The sequence below is a fragment of the Gambusia affinis genome, linkage group LG22 (assembly GCF_019740435.1).
Source record: "Gambusia affinis linkage group LG22, SWU_Gaff_1.0, whole genome shotgun sequence".
Classification (NCBI taxonomy): domain Eukaryota; kingdom Metazoa; phylum Chordata; class Actinopteri; order Cyprinodontiformes; family Poeciliidae; genus Gambusia; species Gambusia affinis.
Window position 1 is genome coordinate 14,399,901 of NC_057889.1, and position 18,270 is coordinate 14,418,170.

General features: G+C 40.5%; 3 protein-coding genes across 10 annotated transcripts; 2 read left to right on the plus strand and 1 right to left on the minus strand.

Annotated features, from left to right (window-relative positions):
* Nucleotides 1-495: 495 nt before the first annotated feature.
* Nucleotides 496-5,312, plus strand: wdr21 (WD repeat domain 21). 4 transcript variants are annotated; one of them, XM_044105865.1, is made up of 13 exons: nt 496-1,046; nt 1,166-1,275; nt 1,676-1,827; nt 1,977-2,059; nt 2,398-2,500; nt 3,102-3,248; nt 3,405-3,454; nt 3,609-3,688; nt 3,841-3,933; nt 4,351-4,448; nt 4,529-4,705; nt 4,836-4,950; nt 5,034-5,312. In XM_044105865.1, exons 1-13 carry the CDS (start codon nt 967-969, stop codon nt 5,258-5,260), a joined length of 1,515 nt encoding a protein of 504 aa, XP_043961800.1. In that variant the 5' UTR covers nt 496-966; the 3' UTR covers nt 5,261-5,312. The 4 variants fall into 4 exon arrangements, with proteins under 4 accessions (XP_043961800.1, XP_043961801.1, XP_043961799.1 ...); XM_044105866.1 differs by having other exon boundaries at nt 3,102-3,245; XM_044105864.1 differs by having other exon boundaries at nt 498-1,049; nt 3,102-3,245.
* A 946-nt stretch (nt 5,313-6,258) lies between these two features.
* zfyve1 (zinc finger, FYVE domain containing 1) lies at nt 6,259-15,579 on the minus strand. 5 transcript variants are annotated; one of them, XM_044105860.1, is made up of 13 exons: nt 15,480-15,579; nt 13,080-13,583; nt 12,270-12,513; nt 11,917-12,177; nt 11,119-11,333; nt 10,929-11,035; nt 10,546-10,654; nt 10,363-10,460; nt 10,122-10,239; nt 9,786-9,956; nt 9,492-9,672; nt 8,743-8,856; nt 6,259-7,741 (listed from the first exon to the last, which is right to left on the minus strand). In XM_044105860.1, the coding sequence occupies exons 2-13, from the start codon at nt 13,557-13,559 to the stop codon at nt 7,509-7,511; spliced, it is 2,331 nt and encodes a 776-aa protein (XP_043961795.1). In that variant the 5' UTR covers nt 13,560-13,583; nt 15,480-15,579; the 3' UTR covers nt 6,259-7,508. The 5 variants fall into 5 exon arrangements, with proteins under 5 accessions (XP_043961795.1, XP_043961796.1, XP_043961794.1 ...); XM_044105861.1 differs by lacking the exon at nt 15,480-15,579 and adding an exon at nt 14,682-14,980 and having other exon boundaries at nt 13,080-13,566; XM_044105859.1 differs by lacking the exon at nt 15,480-15,579 and adding an exon at nt 14,682-14,979.
* A 147-nt stretch (nt 15,580-15,726) lies between these two features.
* pigh (phosphatidylinositol glycan anchor biosynthesis, class H) lies at nt 15,727-17,851 on the plus strand. The gene is made up of 4 exons (XM_044105867.1): nt 15,727-16,200; nt 16,728-16,937; nt 17,028-17,111; nt 17,191-17,851. Exons 1-4 carry the CDS (start codon nt 16,024-16,026, stop codon nt 17,263-17,265), a joined length of 546 nt encoding a protein of 181 aa, XP_043961802.1. The 5' UTR covers nt 15,727-16,023; the 3' UTR covers nt 17,266-17,851.
* The last annotated feature ends 419 nt before the right edge of the window (nt 17,852-18,270 follow it).

Genomic DNA, 18,270 nt, shown 5'->3' on the forward strand with positions numbered 1-18,270 from the left:
TCACAAAAAAAGTCGCCATATTAATATAAATTACTATTTTTATGCTCTGGGATTTTGGGGTAAAACAATCAAGCCCTTTTATTTAACTGTAGAGGTCAAAGATGCTGAAAATAAAAAAGCGTATTTTGTTCATTTGGATCGAAAAAACTGCCGATTTTCAAATTCACTTCTGGATAGAAAAATAGCAAAATTTTTCTATCTCATTAAATCCTCCACCCTCCAATTTTACTACGGCTTTTATTTACCCGATCTTGTCAACTCTTCAGCCTCCTGACAGGTTAGGTTAAGAAATCAAGAATTTCGAGTTACTTTCAAAGGCAACAAAACGCTTACAGAGAAAATAGCCAATGAAAACATTATACGTCAGAAAGTCTTTGTTAAAGTTGTCCAATAAATTAACTGAAGGGCGGGGCAACTGGATAACCTGGTGTTGCATTAAATGACTTCCACGGAAAATAAACGGAAAACACACAAATAAGAATAAATAACCAGAAAAAAGCAGAACGTTTATTTTTTGATAGAGTATGCTAACGAATAACAACATTATATGTTTTAATCTAAGAAAGGTTACATTAGTGTTCACGATCTTTATGATAGATCAAACTTTGAAAATTAGATCTCTCTATTCTTTAGTAAACGTATTCCCATTTCCGAGGTACATCAAAGTCCTTACTACGTCTATCTACTAAGCTCAAGAGATTCAGATTCGATAATTAACGTTAACATTATTACATTGACATTCTTAGGCTTATTTTCAATTAACTGTATTATTAAATACTTTAAAACCTTCGAATATGCGTTTTATTTGCACGCTTTGAGCTCCTGGGAATAGGTTAGCTTCGGTCTCGTGAGAACCGAAGCTAACATTGCTAAGCTAACGAGTAAACACATTGCAGTTCATCACCCAGAAGTGAACCACGGGCGACGTGGAATGATAAATCTGGCTGTAGGAATCAAGGAACAGAGATGAAGAAGTGGAAATGGCGACAAGATCGTCGAAAGGGTTGGTACAGAGGAAATCGACAGAGACCATCCAGCGACGAACAGTGGTAGCCATGTTAACGAACCACAGCACTCATTTAAGACTCAAAAACGCACGTTATAATAACTCTACATATTGTCTCTCATCCTAGAATTGGCTTTGATTAATATCTTCTGTTGATAGGCAGGAGTATAATGATGCTGGGCCGTCTCACAGAGCATCTCAAAGGGAACATGATGACCAATCTGCCTCAGCTTCTTCTTCCTCCTCTAAATCCAATAGCGGAGTACCAGGTATCCTAATGATTACCCCCTTTTCGGGGGACCTTTGGTGCAACTTGACAATAGAAACTCAAACATTCTGAGCAAAATAATAATAGAGATATATTAGACTGTCGTCTTGATGTCCAGTATTTTTAGTAATTAGATTCAAAAGGGCAAAATACATACATTAAATAGGTTTATTGCAAACGTAACAATATACATTAAGTTTTTGTTTCTGTTTATTCTGATGATGATGAATTTCCAGCTAATAAAAACCCTGAATTCGGATGACTAGACTATTCAATTTTACAGACTTACTTATTCAATTGTATTGTATTGATGATAAATTGATTTTGATGTTCCAGTTATAGCTAATTGAGTGATGAAAATACAAATTATGGATGCTTCAGTTGTTTCTCTGTTCTGTCAGAGCTGCCCGGTTTCTACTTTGACCCTGAGAAGAACCGTTACTTCCGTCTGCTTCCTGGACACAATAACTGCAACCCACTGACCAGAGAACAGCTGCAGGAAAAGGAAAGGGAGAAGCAGAGACATAAGAGACTGGCAGAAGATGAGTGTGCAGTAAGTGTGCTGTGAATAGATAATCTACTTTTTCCAGTCTAATAACACATGAAGACGTTGCATTTGTAAATTCTGCTGAGCAACATTAGTTGATTTTTCCTGTTAAGGCCTGAGGCTCTGAACATTAAACCTGCATCTGTCTCTTACAGAAGGCCCCAAGAAGTGGATTGAACACGTCCTTGTTGCTGCGCAAAAGGCATCTTGGGCTGTTACCTGTGAACTCCTATTGCAGGTAAGCAGATCACTACTGTGTGTGCACTATTCAGGGGGGAACATGGGGTTCACACATTTCGATTCCCACAGCTTTACTGCATTACAGTAAGCAGCACCAGTAAAACTAAATACAACTTCAGAAAAATTTGGTTCCACGTGTAAAAGAGTTTTATTAAAGATATATTGGCCAATATTCCTGTTGCTGGCCAATTTTTGATTTTGGATTCTAAATGCCCATAAAGCCAACAAATCCACTTCAACAGGATTTTTAAATGAATCAAAATTCAAATCATGGAGAAGAAATTGTTGTTTCCTAGGTGGGACAGATTGCTAATGTGACTTTACTTTAATAACCAGGCTTGTCCATGAGGTAAAAGTCAGCGGAATGAAGCGCCACAAGCTACAGATTCAGAGCACAGACAACAGCAACCCAAACACAGACAACTTCAGGATCATCGTGGTGAGAGCACTTCAAAATTGGAACTGCAATATAAATCAAATCCTAATTGTTATCACAATATCAATGTGTGCATTGTCACAATCACATGAGATTGCTTGGTAAGGGAAGGTAATTTTTTTTCTTTTTATATGGCACATTTTCAGCAACAGGGCAAATCAAAGTGCTTTTACCTAAATAAGAAGGAAGTACAAGAAACAAAAGGAAAGAGCAAAAGAAGAAAAAGAAAACAAAACACCCACTTTGCTCGGCTGCAATATTTATTGGGTTTTTATCATTTCAGAGGTTTTAACTTTCTGCACTGTTAAAACTTGACTTGTCCAGATGGATGGACTTCACCGCCCTGGATGCACAAATTAGATACAGATTCAAGTGGACAAAATGCTTATCTTGACAGGAAGTGGCTGGGGTTGGGGGAATTGTGAAGATGGAAAGCAAGAAAAAGAATGAGAAAGTTGAGGGTTGATGACAATCGTTATCAGTGTTGGAGTTTTAAACAAAGGCAACAATTTGTTTTCCTGGTATTGTGTAGTTCAGATCAAAATTAGTATAAACCCCCCAACCCCTCATTTGTTATCTCATTTCCTTTCCTCGTCTCTCTCAGGGGGATTCTGTGTGCGAGCGAGTGTTCACCGTCAACGACGTGTCTCACGGTGGCTGCAAGTACGGCATTATGAACTTCAGCAGTGGGAGCCGGGGCTCTTTGTCCGTGGAAATGTGCGATAATCTGTACTTCACCAACCGCAAGGTGGTAGGGCATTCCTAGAAGACATTCATATACAGAGATCTACCTCGCTGTTCTGTCTGGTTTGCTGCCTTTAAACATTTATCAATGGTTTAGACGTGGATATTGTTCTTAAATGTACCAGTTGTACTTATATTAAGGAGTCTGTTGTGTGTTTTTCAGGTGAACTCCATCTGCTGGGCCTCGGTCAACTACCCCGACTCTCATGTTCTGTATCCTTCCGCCTCAGACTTCTGGTTTTATGTCGTCAATATTGTACATTTACAATAAAAAAAATTGACATTAAGGCATAACATCAAGTACATTGCTTGAAATAGTTTTTTAAACACATACTGTATTGTACCTTCACTGATGGGTGACCGTTAGGTTGTGTCTGGTGGGAGCGGCTGACACCCCCGGCTGTGTTAGTTTACTCCCTGCGTCGCTCTTCAGCAACTCTAACCCAGGTTCGTCGGCTCCGTTTGTAACGCTGACAGTAATGTTGACATCTTTAACCAGATGATAACATTTGTTGCGGTTTCTCATGCTTAGCCTCAACTCACGAGTGTAAACACAGACTGTAATCTCTCATTTTTTTCCTGACTTTTTTTTCCCCCAGATCAACCAGGGATGCTGTGTAGCTTCAAGATATCTACAGCTTGGTCCTGCGCTTGGTGCTTCAACCCACAGTTTGATAAGACCTTCAGCACTGGTTTGTTCTGCAGTCATTATTTTTCCTTTTAATACATCTGATATCGTGATCAGCCGTCTGTATGCATGTGGAAGGTGAACCAATGTCACTTGGTTACCGTGGTAGATCCCAAGGATCTACAGCTTATGGTTCGGGTTTAGCTACATGCAAAACAGTCCATTGATTGGGGTACAGGAAAAATGTCACAGCTTGCAATAAGCAGGAGACAGACTAGTGTGTCACATTTGTCATAGCACTAGTCAATTTGCACTGGAATTTATTTACTTGACAATTTTACTCTCGTTTGTGTTGAAATCCTTATAAAATACACTAAAGTTTGTTTTTTGTAACTCAACATAATGTGAAGACGATCCGGGATATGAGTACCCATGCGAGCCGCTGTGGCTGTATTAATGCCAATGTCCGCTGTGTTTGCAGGCCTGACTCGTCGGGTCATCGTCAAGGATGCAGAGACGGGACGGACGCAGACGTACGGCGTCGGCACCGACGTCTTGGCACAGCATTTTGCTCTCAGGGTGAGATTTTTGTCCTCTGCTCTCATGTAAGAAGAACAACAGACCGAGGCACTGGAGTTAGATTTCCTCCATGTCTCCAGGTTCCTGTCCTGTTCAACGGCTGCCGATCGGGGGAGATTTTCAGCATAGACCTCCGGCAGCGTGGCCGCAGGGATCACAGCTGGAAGGCCAGTCGCTTCCACCACGAGTCAGCCATCACTTCCGTGCGAGTCCTGCAGGACGAGAACTATCTGCTGGCGGCAGACATGTTGGGTCAGGTCAGATCAGTTTGTTTCTTAAACTCTCGTTGGCATTTTAGTTCAGCTGATCGCTTTTTGTTTGTTGTTGTTCTCTTGAAGAAGTGAAATATTGGTTAATAACCAAAGAGCTTTTTGAATTTCCTTATAGATCAAGATGTGGGATGTGCGAGTTAGGAAGCCTGTGCTGGAGTACAAAGGGCATCACAACGAGCACGCCTACCTCCCCATTCATGTCAATGAACATGAAGGCCTTTTGTTGGCAGGTAGGAGAAGATAATATATTTCTAGTTGTTAAATAGCAAGAAAGCAAACTAAAACTGTAACTCTCCAATTCACATTCACACAGTGGGCCAAGACTGCTACACAAGGCTGTGGAGCCTGAAGGACGGTCACCTGTTGAGGACCATCCCGTCGCCCCATCCAGCGGCCAACGACATGATCCCGAGTGTCGTCTTCTCCTCGAATTTGGGCGGCAGCACGGGGCTCCCCGGACTGCTCATGGCCGTCAAGCATGACCTGTACTACTTCCCATACAACACCGACTACCAGGACGGAGGGGAGCCATCGCTTTAATTCAGACAATGCCATAAAAATGGTTCCCTTAAATAAATGTCTTGAAGTTGTAGTAATATTGTCCAGGAGACCGAATGTAGTTTTGGATTTAGCGGAAAGTTGAACGCAACCAGAGAACGTCCCGACTGTCGACCACAGCTGGGTTTGGGTGACGCACTTTACAAGTTTACCGTAAAATATCCAGTGTACACCTGGAGAATTGGTGCTGTGGATGTTTGAGTGGATCATCGATTGGTGTTAGGAGGAAACAGAGCTAAGAGAGCTTAAACATTGTTTATTTTTCTTATGTCTCTTGAAAAAAAGGAGCTTACAGTAAACTTTTCCATAATGTTGTTACATTACAACCACAGATGTTCCTCAGTTTTATTGGGATGAAAAATAAAACTGAGGAAAGATGTATACTTGAAAAATTAAGGAAGGATGGTTAGTTTAAAAAAATTCTACAAGTGCAAATCTGAAAAGTGTGGCATGGATTCCTATTCAACCTACATTAATAACTTAGAACAACTTTTTGTTGCAAGTGTTTTGCAAAATGGCTCCGTCAGACTGGACGGGGAGCATCAATTTTAAAGTTTTGCCACAAATTGGATTTAGTTTTGGACTTTGACTAGGTTGTCATTTTGACAAGCTAACTGGGTAACGAACTTTGAAGAGCTACACTTTGTTTGTCCATATTTTAAAATAATTTATCAAACGAAAACTGTGGCATGAATAAGCAGACTACGTTCCAGCCTCGTCTGAATCGTCTTTTTTTTAAAAGTTCTTCAAACCATAATCCTGGGCAAGCAACATGATCTCGGTGGCATTTAAAATCTCAGGGGGAAACGTTGTTTTTGTAAATGTGTTTGTGCCAAAATAAAGTGCTGCATCATTCAGCAAGTGCATTTACTAAAGATGTTTCTGCTGATGTGTCTTATGTTATTCAGGAGGATAATCCAGCTCGTGAAAGGACGGAAAACATTTTTTTCACATGTAACATAAACACACATACCCAACAGTTAACAGAAATGACACATAAAAGTGTTTCTTCAGTTTAATACATCCTGAATGAGAAATACATGAACACAAGTCGAAGATCGGTTCCATGTGATATCTATATTCAGTGATAAGATCCGACTTGGGGTCAAAAAGTCTGTTCTTTAACCCGAAGGCTTCGGGACCAAGCCCGTTTCCGTACAGTCAAGTCTTATAATTCCCAGATATTCTGCAGAAGAAAAACTGAACAAAAAAAAAAAAAACTGACCAACACAAAGTTGTTAAATTCACCGGATCATTCCAGCTGCAAACACTGCTCACTAAAAGCTACTAATATATCTCCCAGTTTGAGGAGCCAGCCTCAAACAGGTCTTTACTTGTACTATTGTTTCTGTGAACCGGTCACCCAATAAAAACACTATTGAGTTTTAACCTGTGGGTTTAATTTTGCTTTAACATAAAACAGAATCTACCTCAAAAATATCCTTGTTACAGTAAACCTCATTGTATATGCTCTATATAGTCCTTATAAAACCTAAACAATAGAAACGGACAGCACAATTAAGGCTGTTGCATTGTTTTGGGTCACTTGAGTGTACACCAGCAATGACTGGTTAATTACCATTATTAAGTAGTAATTACTGTTATTTATACATAGAGTTATCTGTTAGGGTAAGGTAACAATTACTTGCATATTGACTATTAGGTTATTGTACTTTTTGAAATGTATCTTGATGCAACAGAACAACCGGTCAGTGAATCAGGGCTAAAACAGTAAAGTTTTCATCATTTCTCTTCATGAAGCAAACAATACTCCTGGAGGAACAGACTTGCAGGCAATTAATAACTATGGTTCATACTTTGCTCTCCAAACCATCCATACAACTCCTGCGAACTACACAAAAGGTGCTAAAAGTATGAGAATGTCATACTGAAAAAGATTGTCAAAGGGCTACGGAGCCTAAATCTACAGTAAAGGGAGATCTACAGATAGACAACGAAAGTAACCTGAATTCAGCCTCAAGCAGGCATCACTTGGCCTCTTCCCAAAATTCAAGTCACGTCTATTTTTAACTGGTATTCACAGTGTAAATTTTAGGCATACTGACGTCAGTCTGATCAGACAGAAGTGATGTGAGACCAGCAATAAAACATAATTGACAGTCCCATTGTCCTGCAGCCTCGAGAATGGTGCAACATCCCATTACTGAGGTTTTGTCCTCCAGTGTTCCTGGAAGGCTTACATCTTTAACTGTTCCAGCTTCCCGTCCTGCTAGAGCTCCCCGGATTTCTGGCTACAGCCGTTGCAGACGCGCACCGGGTGGTCCCAGCCTCGGGACGGCACCGGGCGGCGCTCCTGAGAGCAGTCGTCACACACTCCCTGGCCGCAGGCGCGGCAGTGGTGGATGGACAGACGTGGCGTGAACTCTCTTTGGCACTCGCAGCAGGACTGGATGTCCTGGTCTGGGACCCAGTAGGCAGGGCGAGCAGCGTCCTTTACTAGACCTGGAAGAAAGAAATCCTTAGTGGGTAATGGGATTTCTGCAGGCTTCACCAACCCAAATTTAAGACATTTTAAGACTTATGAATGAAACTTAAGACCTACAGCTCAAACAAAATGTATGAACTTCATCCTGCCAAATGGCGGTAAATTTGGACTTACCCATAATGTAGCTAAAAAAGCAAGCAAGCTAACAGGGGCATGATAGTAGTGAGTCGTATGCTGCGCTCCATCTACCCTGGAAGTTGGAACCTGGAGCTACGTGTGACGCCAGACCCGATGTAACATCATACCAGATAAGAAGTTGGAATTTCATCATGGTGGGGCCGATACTCATTGTTTGCAGCAGCTCTTACAAACATCATTTTATGTTTTACTTTCCATAAGCAAACACTACTTTTAATTTGTTCAGTTTAAAGTTACAGGGGCTACATGTAACACTGAATTTAGAGACACTCTTACACATGTCTTGTGAAATAAACATGTCTCCTCCCCTGAACTGGCGATGCGAGGAGCGGCCATATTGAACTTCACTTTAGAAGTCGTGACTTGGGGTAGTCTGAGTTGGTCCCAGTTTCGCAGTGGCCAGTCTGATTTAGGATGGCGTTCAGTTGATTTTACTGACTGAGAGGTCAGTAAATTTTCCAGCTCCGAGTACAACTGGAACACAGCAATCAAATACAATGAAGACGCCTGTGTGTGACTTAAACTTTTGCCTGACAAAAAAGTCCCACGAGGAAAAGAAAATACCTAAAAAAAAATAGGTAGGATAAATAGCCCTACCTAGGCAAAATTTAAGACCTTTGAATATAACACTTAAGGCCAACTTACTTTAAAAAAAAAAAGAAGAAATTTTAAGGCCTTCATTTTACATACATGAATTTAAGACTTTTGAAGGCCGCCCTGACACCAGATAAGATGCTAATAAAAATATAGTTAAAACATTTACTATATTTTAATCAAATACACGTTTTGGTCTGAAATCTTTGTACAACGTAATGCTCACCTAAAGGTATATCAATGGCACCAACGACAGCACCCAAAGTGTTTTGTACTGCCTCGCCAACCTTTCTTGCTATCAGGGTGCCTCCCTCTTCCTCCAAGGCAGCATCCAGTAACTCTGAAACAGAAACCATCCAATCAGACACACTATAACAGTGAGCACAAAAGGACTGGGGTGTATGTTTGCACGATGGTTTTCTTTGCCTTTGGATACAGATAGACAGTCCCGATCACAAGTTTACATGCAATTATTGTTGGCACGATTCCAATATTGACCCTGTAAAACTATTTAGTGCACAAGTTGGAATTTATTTTGGATTTTCAACTATTTACACAAGGCCAATTTTATATTTACAGGCTCAAATGTATACGTATGTAGCTCAATTCATATCAGGAGCCTGGATTTTTGGGACTGATATCCAGTCAATGAGTAGCGCCAAACAACCAACCATCTGATAAAGAAAACAACGAGTCAGACCATGACATCTGTTTTTAAGACATACAGTGCATTCATCTCAGACTTTGACCCTGGACAGGTCAAGCCAGAAAAGCAGCTTCAATATACTCTACCAATTCTGCCAGGCGGCATTATCTATATGTGGCCGTATCCATATTTCTAAATTAGTATGGATGAGAAAGAATATGCAATAAATTCAAACTTCTACACCCATTTCTCATTTTTTATGACCATTAAGGTTGTTTGTTGCACTTAATTAAAAGCCCAAATTGAAAGTTTTATTGTTTTTTTTTTACCCGTTGGAATTCCTCGGTTGTGAAAACAAGCATCGCAGACCCGGACCGGCGCGAGCCCCCAGCCCCTCTCCGGGACCGGCCGGGTTTTGGAAGAGCAGGTGTCACAGAAACCCTCTCCGCAGGCGCGGCAGTGGTGCTTGGTGTCATTAGGCTGAAACTCCTCCCCACATTTGTGACAATTCTTGAACCGGTAAAAAAAAAAAAAAAAAGAAAGAAATATCAAAAAGACAAGTCTGACATATATAAGCAAGTCTGTACCATATGGTCAGCATGCATTATTTTATAGCTGCGCACCAAGATAAGGGAATTAGGTTTCCAGTAGGCAGGAGCAATCTGGTCGGTCAACCAGGAAGTGACCGCTTTGGCAGGTTTGACGCTGAGTTCAGAGACCGACTGAGAAATGTATTTGACTCCATCCAACAACCTTTGGGCCGCGTTGTTGTTGTCTTTCAAAAAGCTGTCAGACTGAACGAAGGGAAAACAAACAGAGGTATAAAAATGTATAATTATGGAAATGGCCGCTTCCAAAGAGGCATTAGCTTTTGATTTCAACAAACATTTTTTGACAAAGCTTGATTTAATTCACATTTCCAGCGTGCTTCTCCTCAGTTAGCTGAGCTTAGAGCTTACCCCAGGCCAGATGTGCTGGATCTCTGTCCTCACCACTGTTTCCACCGGATCCTGGTTTCCATACCAGTACTGTCTGCTTCTGTAGATTACTCCGCAGTTCGGGCACTCGATTACATATCTGGACAAAGGTGTTGGTGTCATCACAGAAAGGACAGACAAGGAAGCTCCATTTGCATCTAGATAATATACAAAAGAAATTGAGCCATTTCCAAGCATCTTCTGAAGGCTTGTGTAGACTCACCCTGACCAGGCGTAGATGGCCAGGCCAAACCACGGTGAGTCGGATGAGGCCGTCGTCTTGGGAACCACAATCACTTCCTTCCCGCCCTCGTAGCAGGCCTGAGCGAGTCCACACAGAAACTGAGAACCTTAACAAACCTTAACAAACATAATCTCAGAGGCGTTCTGCTCTGCTTGCACTTGCCTTGCAAGTGTAGATGCGGTTGTCGTACTGCGCAGAGTAGCGGCAACGATGTTTGGCTTCATGGTCGAGTCCCTCTTTTAAGTGATTCATGCTTCTCTTGCAGCCTGACCTGCAAACAAGAAAAACACAATGTTAATATTTAATACAACATATTCTGTTTGAGTCAGAGATTCACTTTTCAGCAGGATGATATAATTTTTTTCTTATCCTGTAAGTCCAGAAATGCTTGGACACCAAATTATTTACAAATATTTAAGGTAGTTTACTACGGACTAATTGGTCACTCGCTTGGCAGTGACCTCCGACATGGGGAGGCGTCATTAGCAGTAAATTGCATGTATATGTTTTTTTTGTCATTAATGATCTTGTAAAAACATACATACCCACAGCTGAGGCAGATGCTGGAGCAGGTGAAATACTCATCTGGGAAAAAGGAGTTACTGGTCATTCGTTCATCTGGGATCTCCCCACAGAAACGCTCACTCAAGGCCTGACCAACAGAAACGGGTTAGTTTTACAGGAAGCACAGTGGCGTAAATGTGCAGGCGCCGTGATTAAGACAAGCACCAACACCTGCAGAGCCTTGAAGATGACGCTTGCAGAACGCGGCGATCGGGTGTTGTTGTTATCCAACTGCTGCTCCAGGCTGCGCAGCAAGCCGCTGAAGTCTGTGGGAGGGTTGTAGGTGCGAGTCCCGCGGTACTGGATGGAGCTGAAAGCCTCAGGGAAAAGCCCCAGTTTCCTGAATCGTTCCTGGAGCAGACGCTCAGCCGACTCAGACGGTTTGTCTGAATGTAGAGAACACGGACAGAGAGGAGGCAGAAGAATGGGTCACATTGAGGAGTTCCTGTCCTGTCCTGTTGGACTAATGCAGGGTTACTGCAGGTTTCACCAACTCAAATGTAAGACCTTTTAAGGCCATTATGAATGGAATTTAAGACAATTTAAGATATATGTCTTAAATTCCATTTCATTAAACATGTTTCCACCACATCTCACTGCTGTTGATGCGAGGAGGAGCCATGTTGAAACGCAAGTCGTAACTTGAGGTAGTCAAGAGTTGTTCCCAGTTGCTCCGACATGGGGAAGCGTTGCAACTGATTTTATTGACTGGGAGGTCAGAACATTTTTTCAATTCCAAGTACAATGAAGATGTTTGTGTGTGACTCATTTTTTTCCTGACAGAAAAGTCCCGTTAAAAAAAGAGATACAATATATTGTAAATAGTATTACCAAGATGAAATTTAAGACTTCTGAACAACATATTGAAGGCCAATTACTTTTTTAAAATAAATGTAAGATATTTCAAGGCCTTAATTTTAGACATGTAATAAATGATTTGATTCTAATCTAATCTGGCAGGCTAGATACCTGATCCTAGAAGCTTGGTGTGGACGGTCTCATGGAAAATAATCACCGCTGGACCCAGCGTCGACAGCGGAACGTCCAGACCGCAGCGGGCCGTTGTTGCCTTCAGCTCTTTTGTAAAGTGTTTCAGGTAGGCGTCTGACGCGTCTCCGAGGAACTTAAAGAGATCGTCGTGGAGACGGTCCGCATGTGTTCGGTAGATAACCACGTCAGAAACAGCCAGGACCTTCAGAAGAAGACGCGTTCGCTGACCTTGGTTAGCTCCTGACGAGTGGGGGAAAAAAAAAAGGTAAGCAAAGGCCAGGTGACAGCGGTGGTAAGCAAATAACTAGGCAATTAAATAATTTGTCCCATACCGGCCCCAAGCAAACCCTCTGTGTCAATGACTACAACTCTATGGATAGGGTCCAAAGCTGCCCAAACACCCACGGTGCAAGACTCTTGTGTGGGGGAAGTCTTAAACACTTCTCTTCCAAGAAAGAAGGTGTGGTTCAGGGTGTAAGATTTGCCCTCCCCGGTGTTGCCAAAGATGGAGACCACCTTGAGAAGCTCATCAGGGGTGCAGCCAAGTCTGCTGACAAAGTCCTCCTCATTCTTCACCTGAGAATCCACATTAGATCATGTCAATTATTATATCATGTAGGACCCCATGAATCATGATGACTTGATTATTAAAATAATTGTCAACAAATTTAGTAATCGACTAATCAATAACTGGAGTATAAAGACTCAAAAGAAAAGGCAACTTTCTGAAAGTAGTCATTAAGCCAAGACTGTACAAATAATATATATTTTTGCATTTAAGTCCTAAGTCCTCGTAATGCATTTTGGATTCCTTGAGTGGCATAGTTTTAGCTTTACCGGATTCTAATTCGATATTGGATTATAGGCAATAAAATGTTTTTATTTTCTCATTTAAAATGGGAATGTAATTGTTTATTTGCATCTTTTAGCGTGAGATCATATAATTTTTAATTATATGATCTCATATAATTAAAGATTAAAGAAAAGTGTGATTAGAGAAAAATTCTCGAGAATGTGCCAATTTTTCTATCCGATCAGAATAATCGATTACGAAAATGATCAGTAAATGATTGAAGCCCTTATATAATGTAAAAATAAAGAGCTGCTGTTGAAAGAAAATAATCTATTTTTATGGCTGTTACCTGCATTTCCTCCCTCTCATCAACCAGCAGGAAGCTGCACACCTTCTCCAGCTTCAACTTGAGGATCTCCATCTCTGACTCCCCGTCGGTCACGCTGCTCTCGTGAGGAGCCTTGGCGGGGGGATAAGGCGTCAGAGGGTGCTTCCGCTTGTTGACTCCGCCATGAGTGCGTTTCTGGCAGTCCAAACACAGGTTGATCTTACAGCCCTGGCAGCGCACCACCGCTCTGAGTCTGCCGGCGCAGCTGTTGTCACCTTTACAGGCGTCGCAGAAGGGAACGTGACCCGGCGTGATCCGAACCCGGTCGTGATTCCTCATGCGCTCCTGGCGGTGGAGCTCCAGTTCACAGCGGGTGCACTGCAAGCTGCCGCATTCATCGCATTCGAACGCAGCCTCGTCTGACCCTCCACAGGCGTAGCTCTCCTGGCAGACCAGGACTGTGTTCATTCCTTTATCCACCGCCGGACTTTGGCCACTCATGGTAAACCTGAAAGGTTGATTCTCCTTAATAAACAGGAAAATGAATGTACTTATTAATATTTAAAAAAGACTCAGACCTATAAAGAGAACCAGAAAGATTATTCATACATCACTGAAGTGAAAGGAAATTATACATGGTTTTCCTTTTTTTTTTAACCACTAGACTCTCTGAAAAGTGTGGATTCCATTTGTTTTCATCCCTTTAATTCTGATAACACCAAATCAAATGCAATGTAACCAACTTCTTTCAAATGTAGTCGAAGGTGTTAACCCAGAAGTTTAATGCAATATAAAAACAAATGTTTTGGAGGAGCAAACGGTAGCTAACAAGCAGGATCATGAAGATCTGCAGAGATCCACAGTTCAGGTGGGAGAATCTGCTGACAGGACATTATTGGTTCTGCATTACAGACATCTGCTCTTTATGGCAGAACCATATTTGAAGAAAAATCATGAGACATCTTTGTTACAAGTTTATCACAAGCCATGTAGGAGACACAGCAAACATGTGGAAGAGGGGTCCTAATCAAATGACACCAATATTAAGCTCTTGGGGCAAACTCCATATGTGGCAGAAAAAAATAATGCAAATTCAACTGAGCACACAACACTGAAATATGGTGATGGTAGCATAAGACTATTTTCTAATGGGAACAGGAATTTGGTAAGAGTTGATGGGAAGATGGGTGGAGCTAAGCTGATGTTTACCGATGTTCTTTGTTGATCTGAATGGAAAGCTAATAATTGTATTTAGGGGACATTTAGAGGAATCTATGACGTGCCATTTAATATTTATCTCTCAAAAAGTCTTAAAAATAACAAGGTAATTTTTTTAAAATTCTTATTATTATTATTATTCATAAACATAACTCACTCTCAAGTACAACAGTGGTAGGAGACACTTTCCAAGCCTATTAAATATGACTTTTCATGATGACATAAAAATCTGTTAGGTAACATTAAGAAACGCGGCAGCTCACCAGATGGTGCTAAGTTTCAAGTCAGAGTCCTCAATAATAAACAGCAGTAAGCTAACAGCAGCTACTACACAAAGAGACAACTCACTTCTGAGGGGACAAACAAGCCTAATTTAAGTCAATTCATCTAGCAGTTCTCACCCACTCGTTGGACGGTTCTCAGGTTGAAGACGCTGGCTGGACTCGGTCTAAAACTGGACCCTTCTGCCGTCCAGAACCATCCTGCCTACTGCCACATATAGCTGCCCCGTCGGCAAAGCTAAGCTATGTCGTATCAGCAGCCACTGGTTAGATGTTATTGCAGCTGATCGGCTTGTTTTTACACAAGGGTCAAGAGTCAGCGTAAAGCAGTGCATCACGGGAAATATAGTTTGTTTATTATGTGTGTTATGACCCAATTCACTTCGAAGGAACAATCAGCATAATTTTAATTTATCGTAAAATCAAAACAATTTAGCCCCTGATTAAACTTTACCAACAGTTGCAAAAAGCGAATTAAAAACTTTCTGACGATGCAGTTTGAACATTTTATACTACCCAAAATGCTTTGCGCCTCACAGCTGCTGTATGGTTTGTTTGTATTAAACATCGGCGTACACAGAATAACGCAGCGGCAGGGCGTGAAAATAAAATAGCTGTCCGTGAGTAGGGAAATTCACAGTAGAACAGCAGCAGAGTGATCAATACACGAAATTACACACAATTTAAAGTATATTCAGTGTTCCAACAATTTCAGTAATGTATCCTAATTGTTAAAAGTAAATTAACAATTTACTTTACTTTTAACAGATACACCCAGAAATTGACAGTCTCTTGTTATAGTAGTCCCTGATTACTGATGTTAAAAGTAGCGTTTAGTACTGTACATGAAAACAATTTATCACAATACGTTCCATCTACAAATTTGTTTGTTTCAGAAAATTTAGGGGAACTTGCCACTCACATTATGGCGGACGTCTAGCGTATCCTTTTTACTTGCAACGAAGCCAATGCTGTTTACTTTTTCTGTCAACGCCTGTTACTAAACCCATGGTCAATATCATGTGATGAAGGTATATTTATATTGTGCTAATTAATGTTGTTAATAATGAAATTGTGGTTCCTTGATAAAGCACATTAAAGGACTGCTATAGTTAAAGCTGCAATTCTGGACGCGCTGGTGTACAAAACATTGCGCTCAAAATTAAGATTGATTTGAGGACCAACATCTCCTCACCTCACCAATCTCTGACATAGTTATTTGATACATTAAATTGCGGAGTTTTATTTTTATTTTTTTACCCTCTTATGTTTTTATGGGAGCCACCGTTATCCTTCAACGGGCGTTTTCCTCGTCGTTACGTTTTAATACCTTTTGTTAGCATAGCGTGCTGTTAACCTTGACTCCAAGCGTATACCAGACGTTAGCTTGCTGCTAACTTTAGCTCTGATAAATCACTCCCTGCTCGCCTTTCTTCGTCTGTCACTCTGTATTAGTTTCATCCGCAATGGAGGACGAAGCATTCTCTAATATAAGCGGCAAAGCGATATCCCTGGATTGTCAGACTCACTCCAGCTTTTGCAGGGAGTTCACTGTTAGCTCCCCCAAGATGTCCATCGGTAAAGTGATGGTGTACACTTGTTCTGTGTGGCTCATAGCTTATGCTGTGTTCTTCTTCACAGAGGTAAGACGGTGTGTTTCAATTATCACTTAATATTGACTAGATCACAATCACAAGGTTTTTTATTTTTATTCTAAACCAAATGAGAGATCTTTACTTCACAAGGATGTGCTAAATATTTAGTTAATCGGTTTACAGTTTAAAATGTCATAAATATTACCACATATGCCTGGTTTCCCCCAGAAAACTTGCTAAGTCGGCAGTCAGTCATCCAGCGGCCATGTTTTTGAGTTTACAAATGTTTAAAGTTGACAGAAAATTTGAAAATACCACTTATATTATGTGTTATTGAAAGAAAGGAAGATTAATATCTGAACACCAACTATAAAGTCTTAAAAAATGCAAACGTTTAAAAAAAATCCTAAGTAAATAAGCAATGCTAAGCCTGGTGGGGACACAAGGCATTATAAGCCCGCCAGGCTTATAATGCACAGGGTAAACCCTGCATATACATATAACTAAGTCCTTGTAATAAGTTGTATTGTTGTTACTTTACTGCCTTCATGAACCTCATTGTCTCTCTCCTGCAGAACACCACAGTTCTCTCCAGTGCTATTCTCATCACCCTCACTGGCATGATGCTTCACATCCACTTTGTGAAGGTGGACCACGAGTCTCTCCTTGTCATTGGCTCCCTGGGCATCCAAGTGTCCTCCAGCTACGCGTCAGGTCGCGAGGTCACCACTTTCATCGAGATGAGCAGGATCAAAGATATTGTCATCAATGAAGCTGTTTACCTGGTGAGTGGGTGCTTGCTGCAAAACCGGAAAAATAACCTTTTGTATGTCTACAGGAACTCTTTTAAATGGTTATTTGTGCTTTAATTTTAGAATCAGATCATCTACTACCTGTGTGTGCTGTTAAAGGAGCCTTCAGAACCCAATGTAGTCTCAAGTGTTGTCCCATTGTTTCAGGTGAACTCGAAGTCAGATATCACATTTGGCAGAACTAACAGGAACATGTCGTGATGACTGTCCCGTCTTTATCTTTCAGAGTTCCAAGCCGAGGCTCAACTGCTTAGCGAAGGTTTACGAGAGCTGTCAAGATATTCTGTCCAAGTGCCAATGACCCATAAGTTGTATAGCATCATAACATTGTTCATGGGCCTTGTTTATTTATTTTAAATTTCTTTTTAACAGATGAGAGCAGAGAATACTTTCTTTACCCGAAATATCTTAAATATTTGCGGGATTTATTTCCTTAATGAATGAGACAGATTTACTTTATTCATAAGCAGTAGTTTAAATGTGTTACTTTGTTATAAAGGTAGTTTAATACTTGCTTTCAAAGAAAAACATTCCATCTCTTTCTAGATGTTAACTTATATAGTGTTATATATATACATATATATATATATAAATATATATATATATGTATATATATATATTGTACACAATTTGTGTTAGTTAATAAATTAAGAAAAAAATTTGTTCACTTGCGTGCTTCTTTTTCTAGAGCAATAGTTTCATTCGACAGTAGGGGGCACCAATGCTTTATAAAATTGCCAAATAGGTTTCGAAATATCTTCCAGTACTTGCTTTGAATGTAAATGCAACTTATTTTAGTTTAGATGTAAAGAGTTTAAGAGGTTTACAAGCTATTTATATTTTTATTTTAAAATGCCATGTTTAAAATAAAGTATACCCTTTTGCTGGCTCTGGCTTCTCTAAAATGTTAACATCACTTGCATTCAGAAGAAAAGTGTTTGTGAAATTAAAGGATTAAAGCTGAAGCTCATAGGAGTATGAATAATTTTGGGCTTAGCGGTTCAGATATTTAATATTTTACTTCCTTGTTGAATTGCACATCTACTCTAGCAGTTCTCTTAGCTGGCCACGTTTCACATGTCTGCCTTTCTGTTTGTTAACGGGACTTGTTTGTTGAGTTATTCTTACCTCAGATTACAGCTGCAGTGGGTGCAGTGATACTTTCAGAGCCATGCTTGCTGCACAAGCATTATATATTTTTTTGTCAGTAGTTTCATAATGCATTATGCTAATGATGGTGTCCATTGGACAGATATTTAAATGACTTCCATTCTCTAAAATGTAATCTTAACCTAGAAAAACTATT

Coding starts and splice junctions, on each gene's coding strand:
- wdr21 (XM_044105863.1), top strand. CDS start 967: ATGAAGAAGTGGAAATGGCGACAAGATCGTCGAAAGGGTTGGTACAGA. Junction 1,050..1,165: donor CCATCCAGCGACGAACAGTG/GTAGCCATGTTA, acceptor TTCTGTTGATAG/GCAGGAGTATAATGATGCTG. Junction 3,934..4,350: donor TGATAAGACCTTCAGCACTG/GTTTGTTCTGCA, acceptor CTGTGTTTGCAG/GCCTGACTCGTCGGGTCATC.
- zfyve1 (XM_044105860.1), bottom strand. CDS start 13,559: ATGAGTGGCCAAAGTCCGGCGGTGGATAAAGGAATGAACACAGTCCTG. Junction 11,334..11,916: donor CACCAAGCTTCTAGGATCAG/GTATCTAGCCTG, acceptor CTCTACATTCAG/ACAAACCGTCTGAGTCGGCT. Junction 10,240..10,362: donor GCCATCTACGCCTGGTCAGG/GTGAGTCTACAC, acceptor ACCTTTGTCCAG/ATATGTAATCGAGTGCCCGA.
- pigh (XM_044105867.1), top strand. CDS start 16,024: ATGGAGGACGAAGCATTCTCTAATATAAGCGGCAAAGCGATATCCCTG. Junction 16,201..16,727: donor CTGTGTTCTTCTTCACAGAG/GTAAGACGGTGT, acceptor TCTCTCCTGCAG/AACACCACAGTTCTCTCCAG. Junction 16,938..17,027: donor TCAATGAAGCTGTTTACCTG/GTGAGTGGGTGC, acceptor CTTTAATTTTAG/AATCAGATCATCTACTACCT.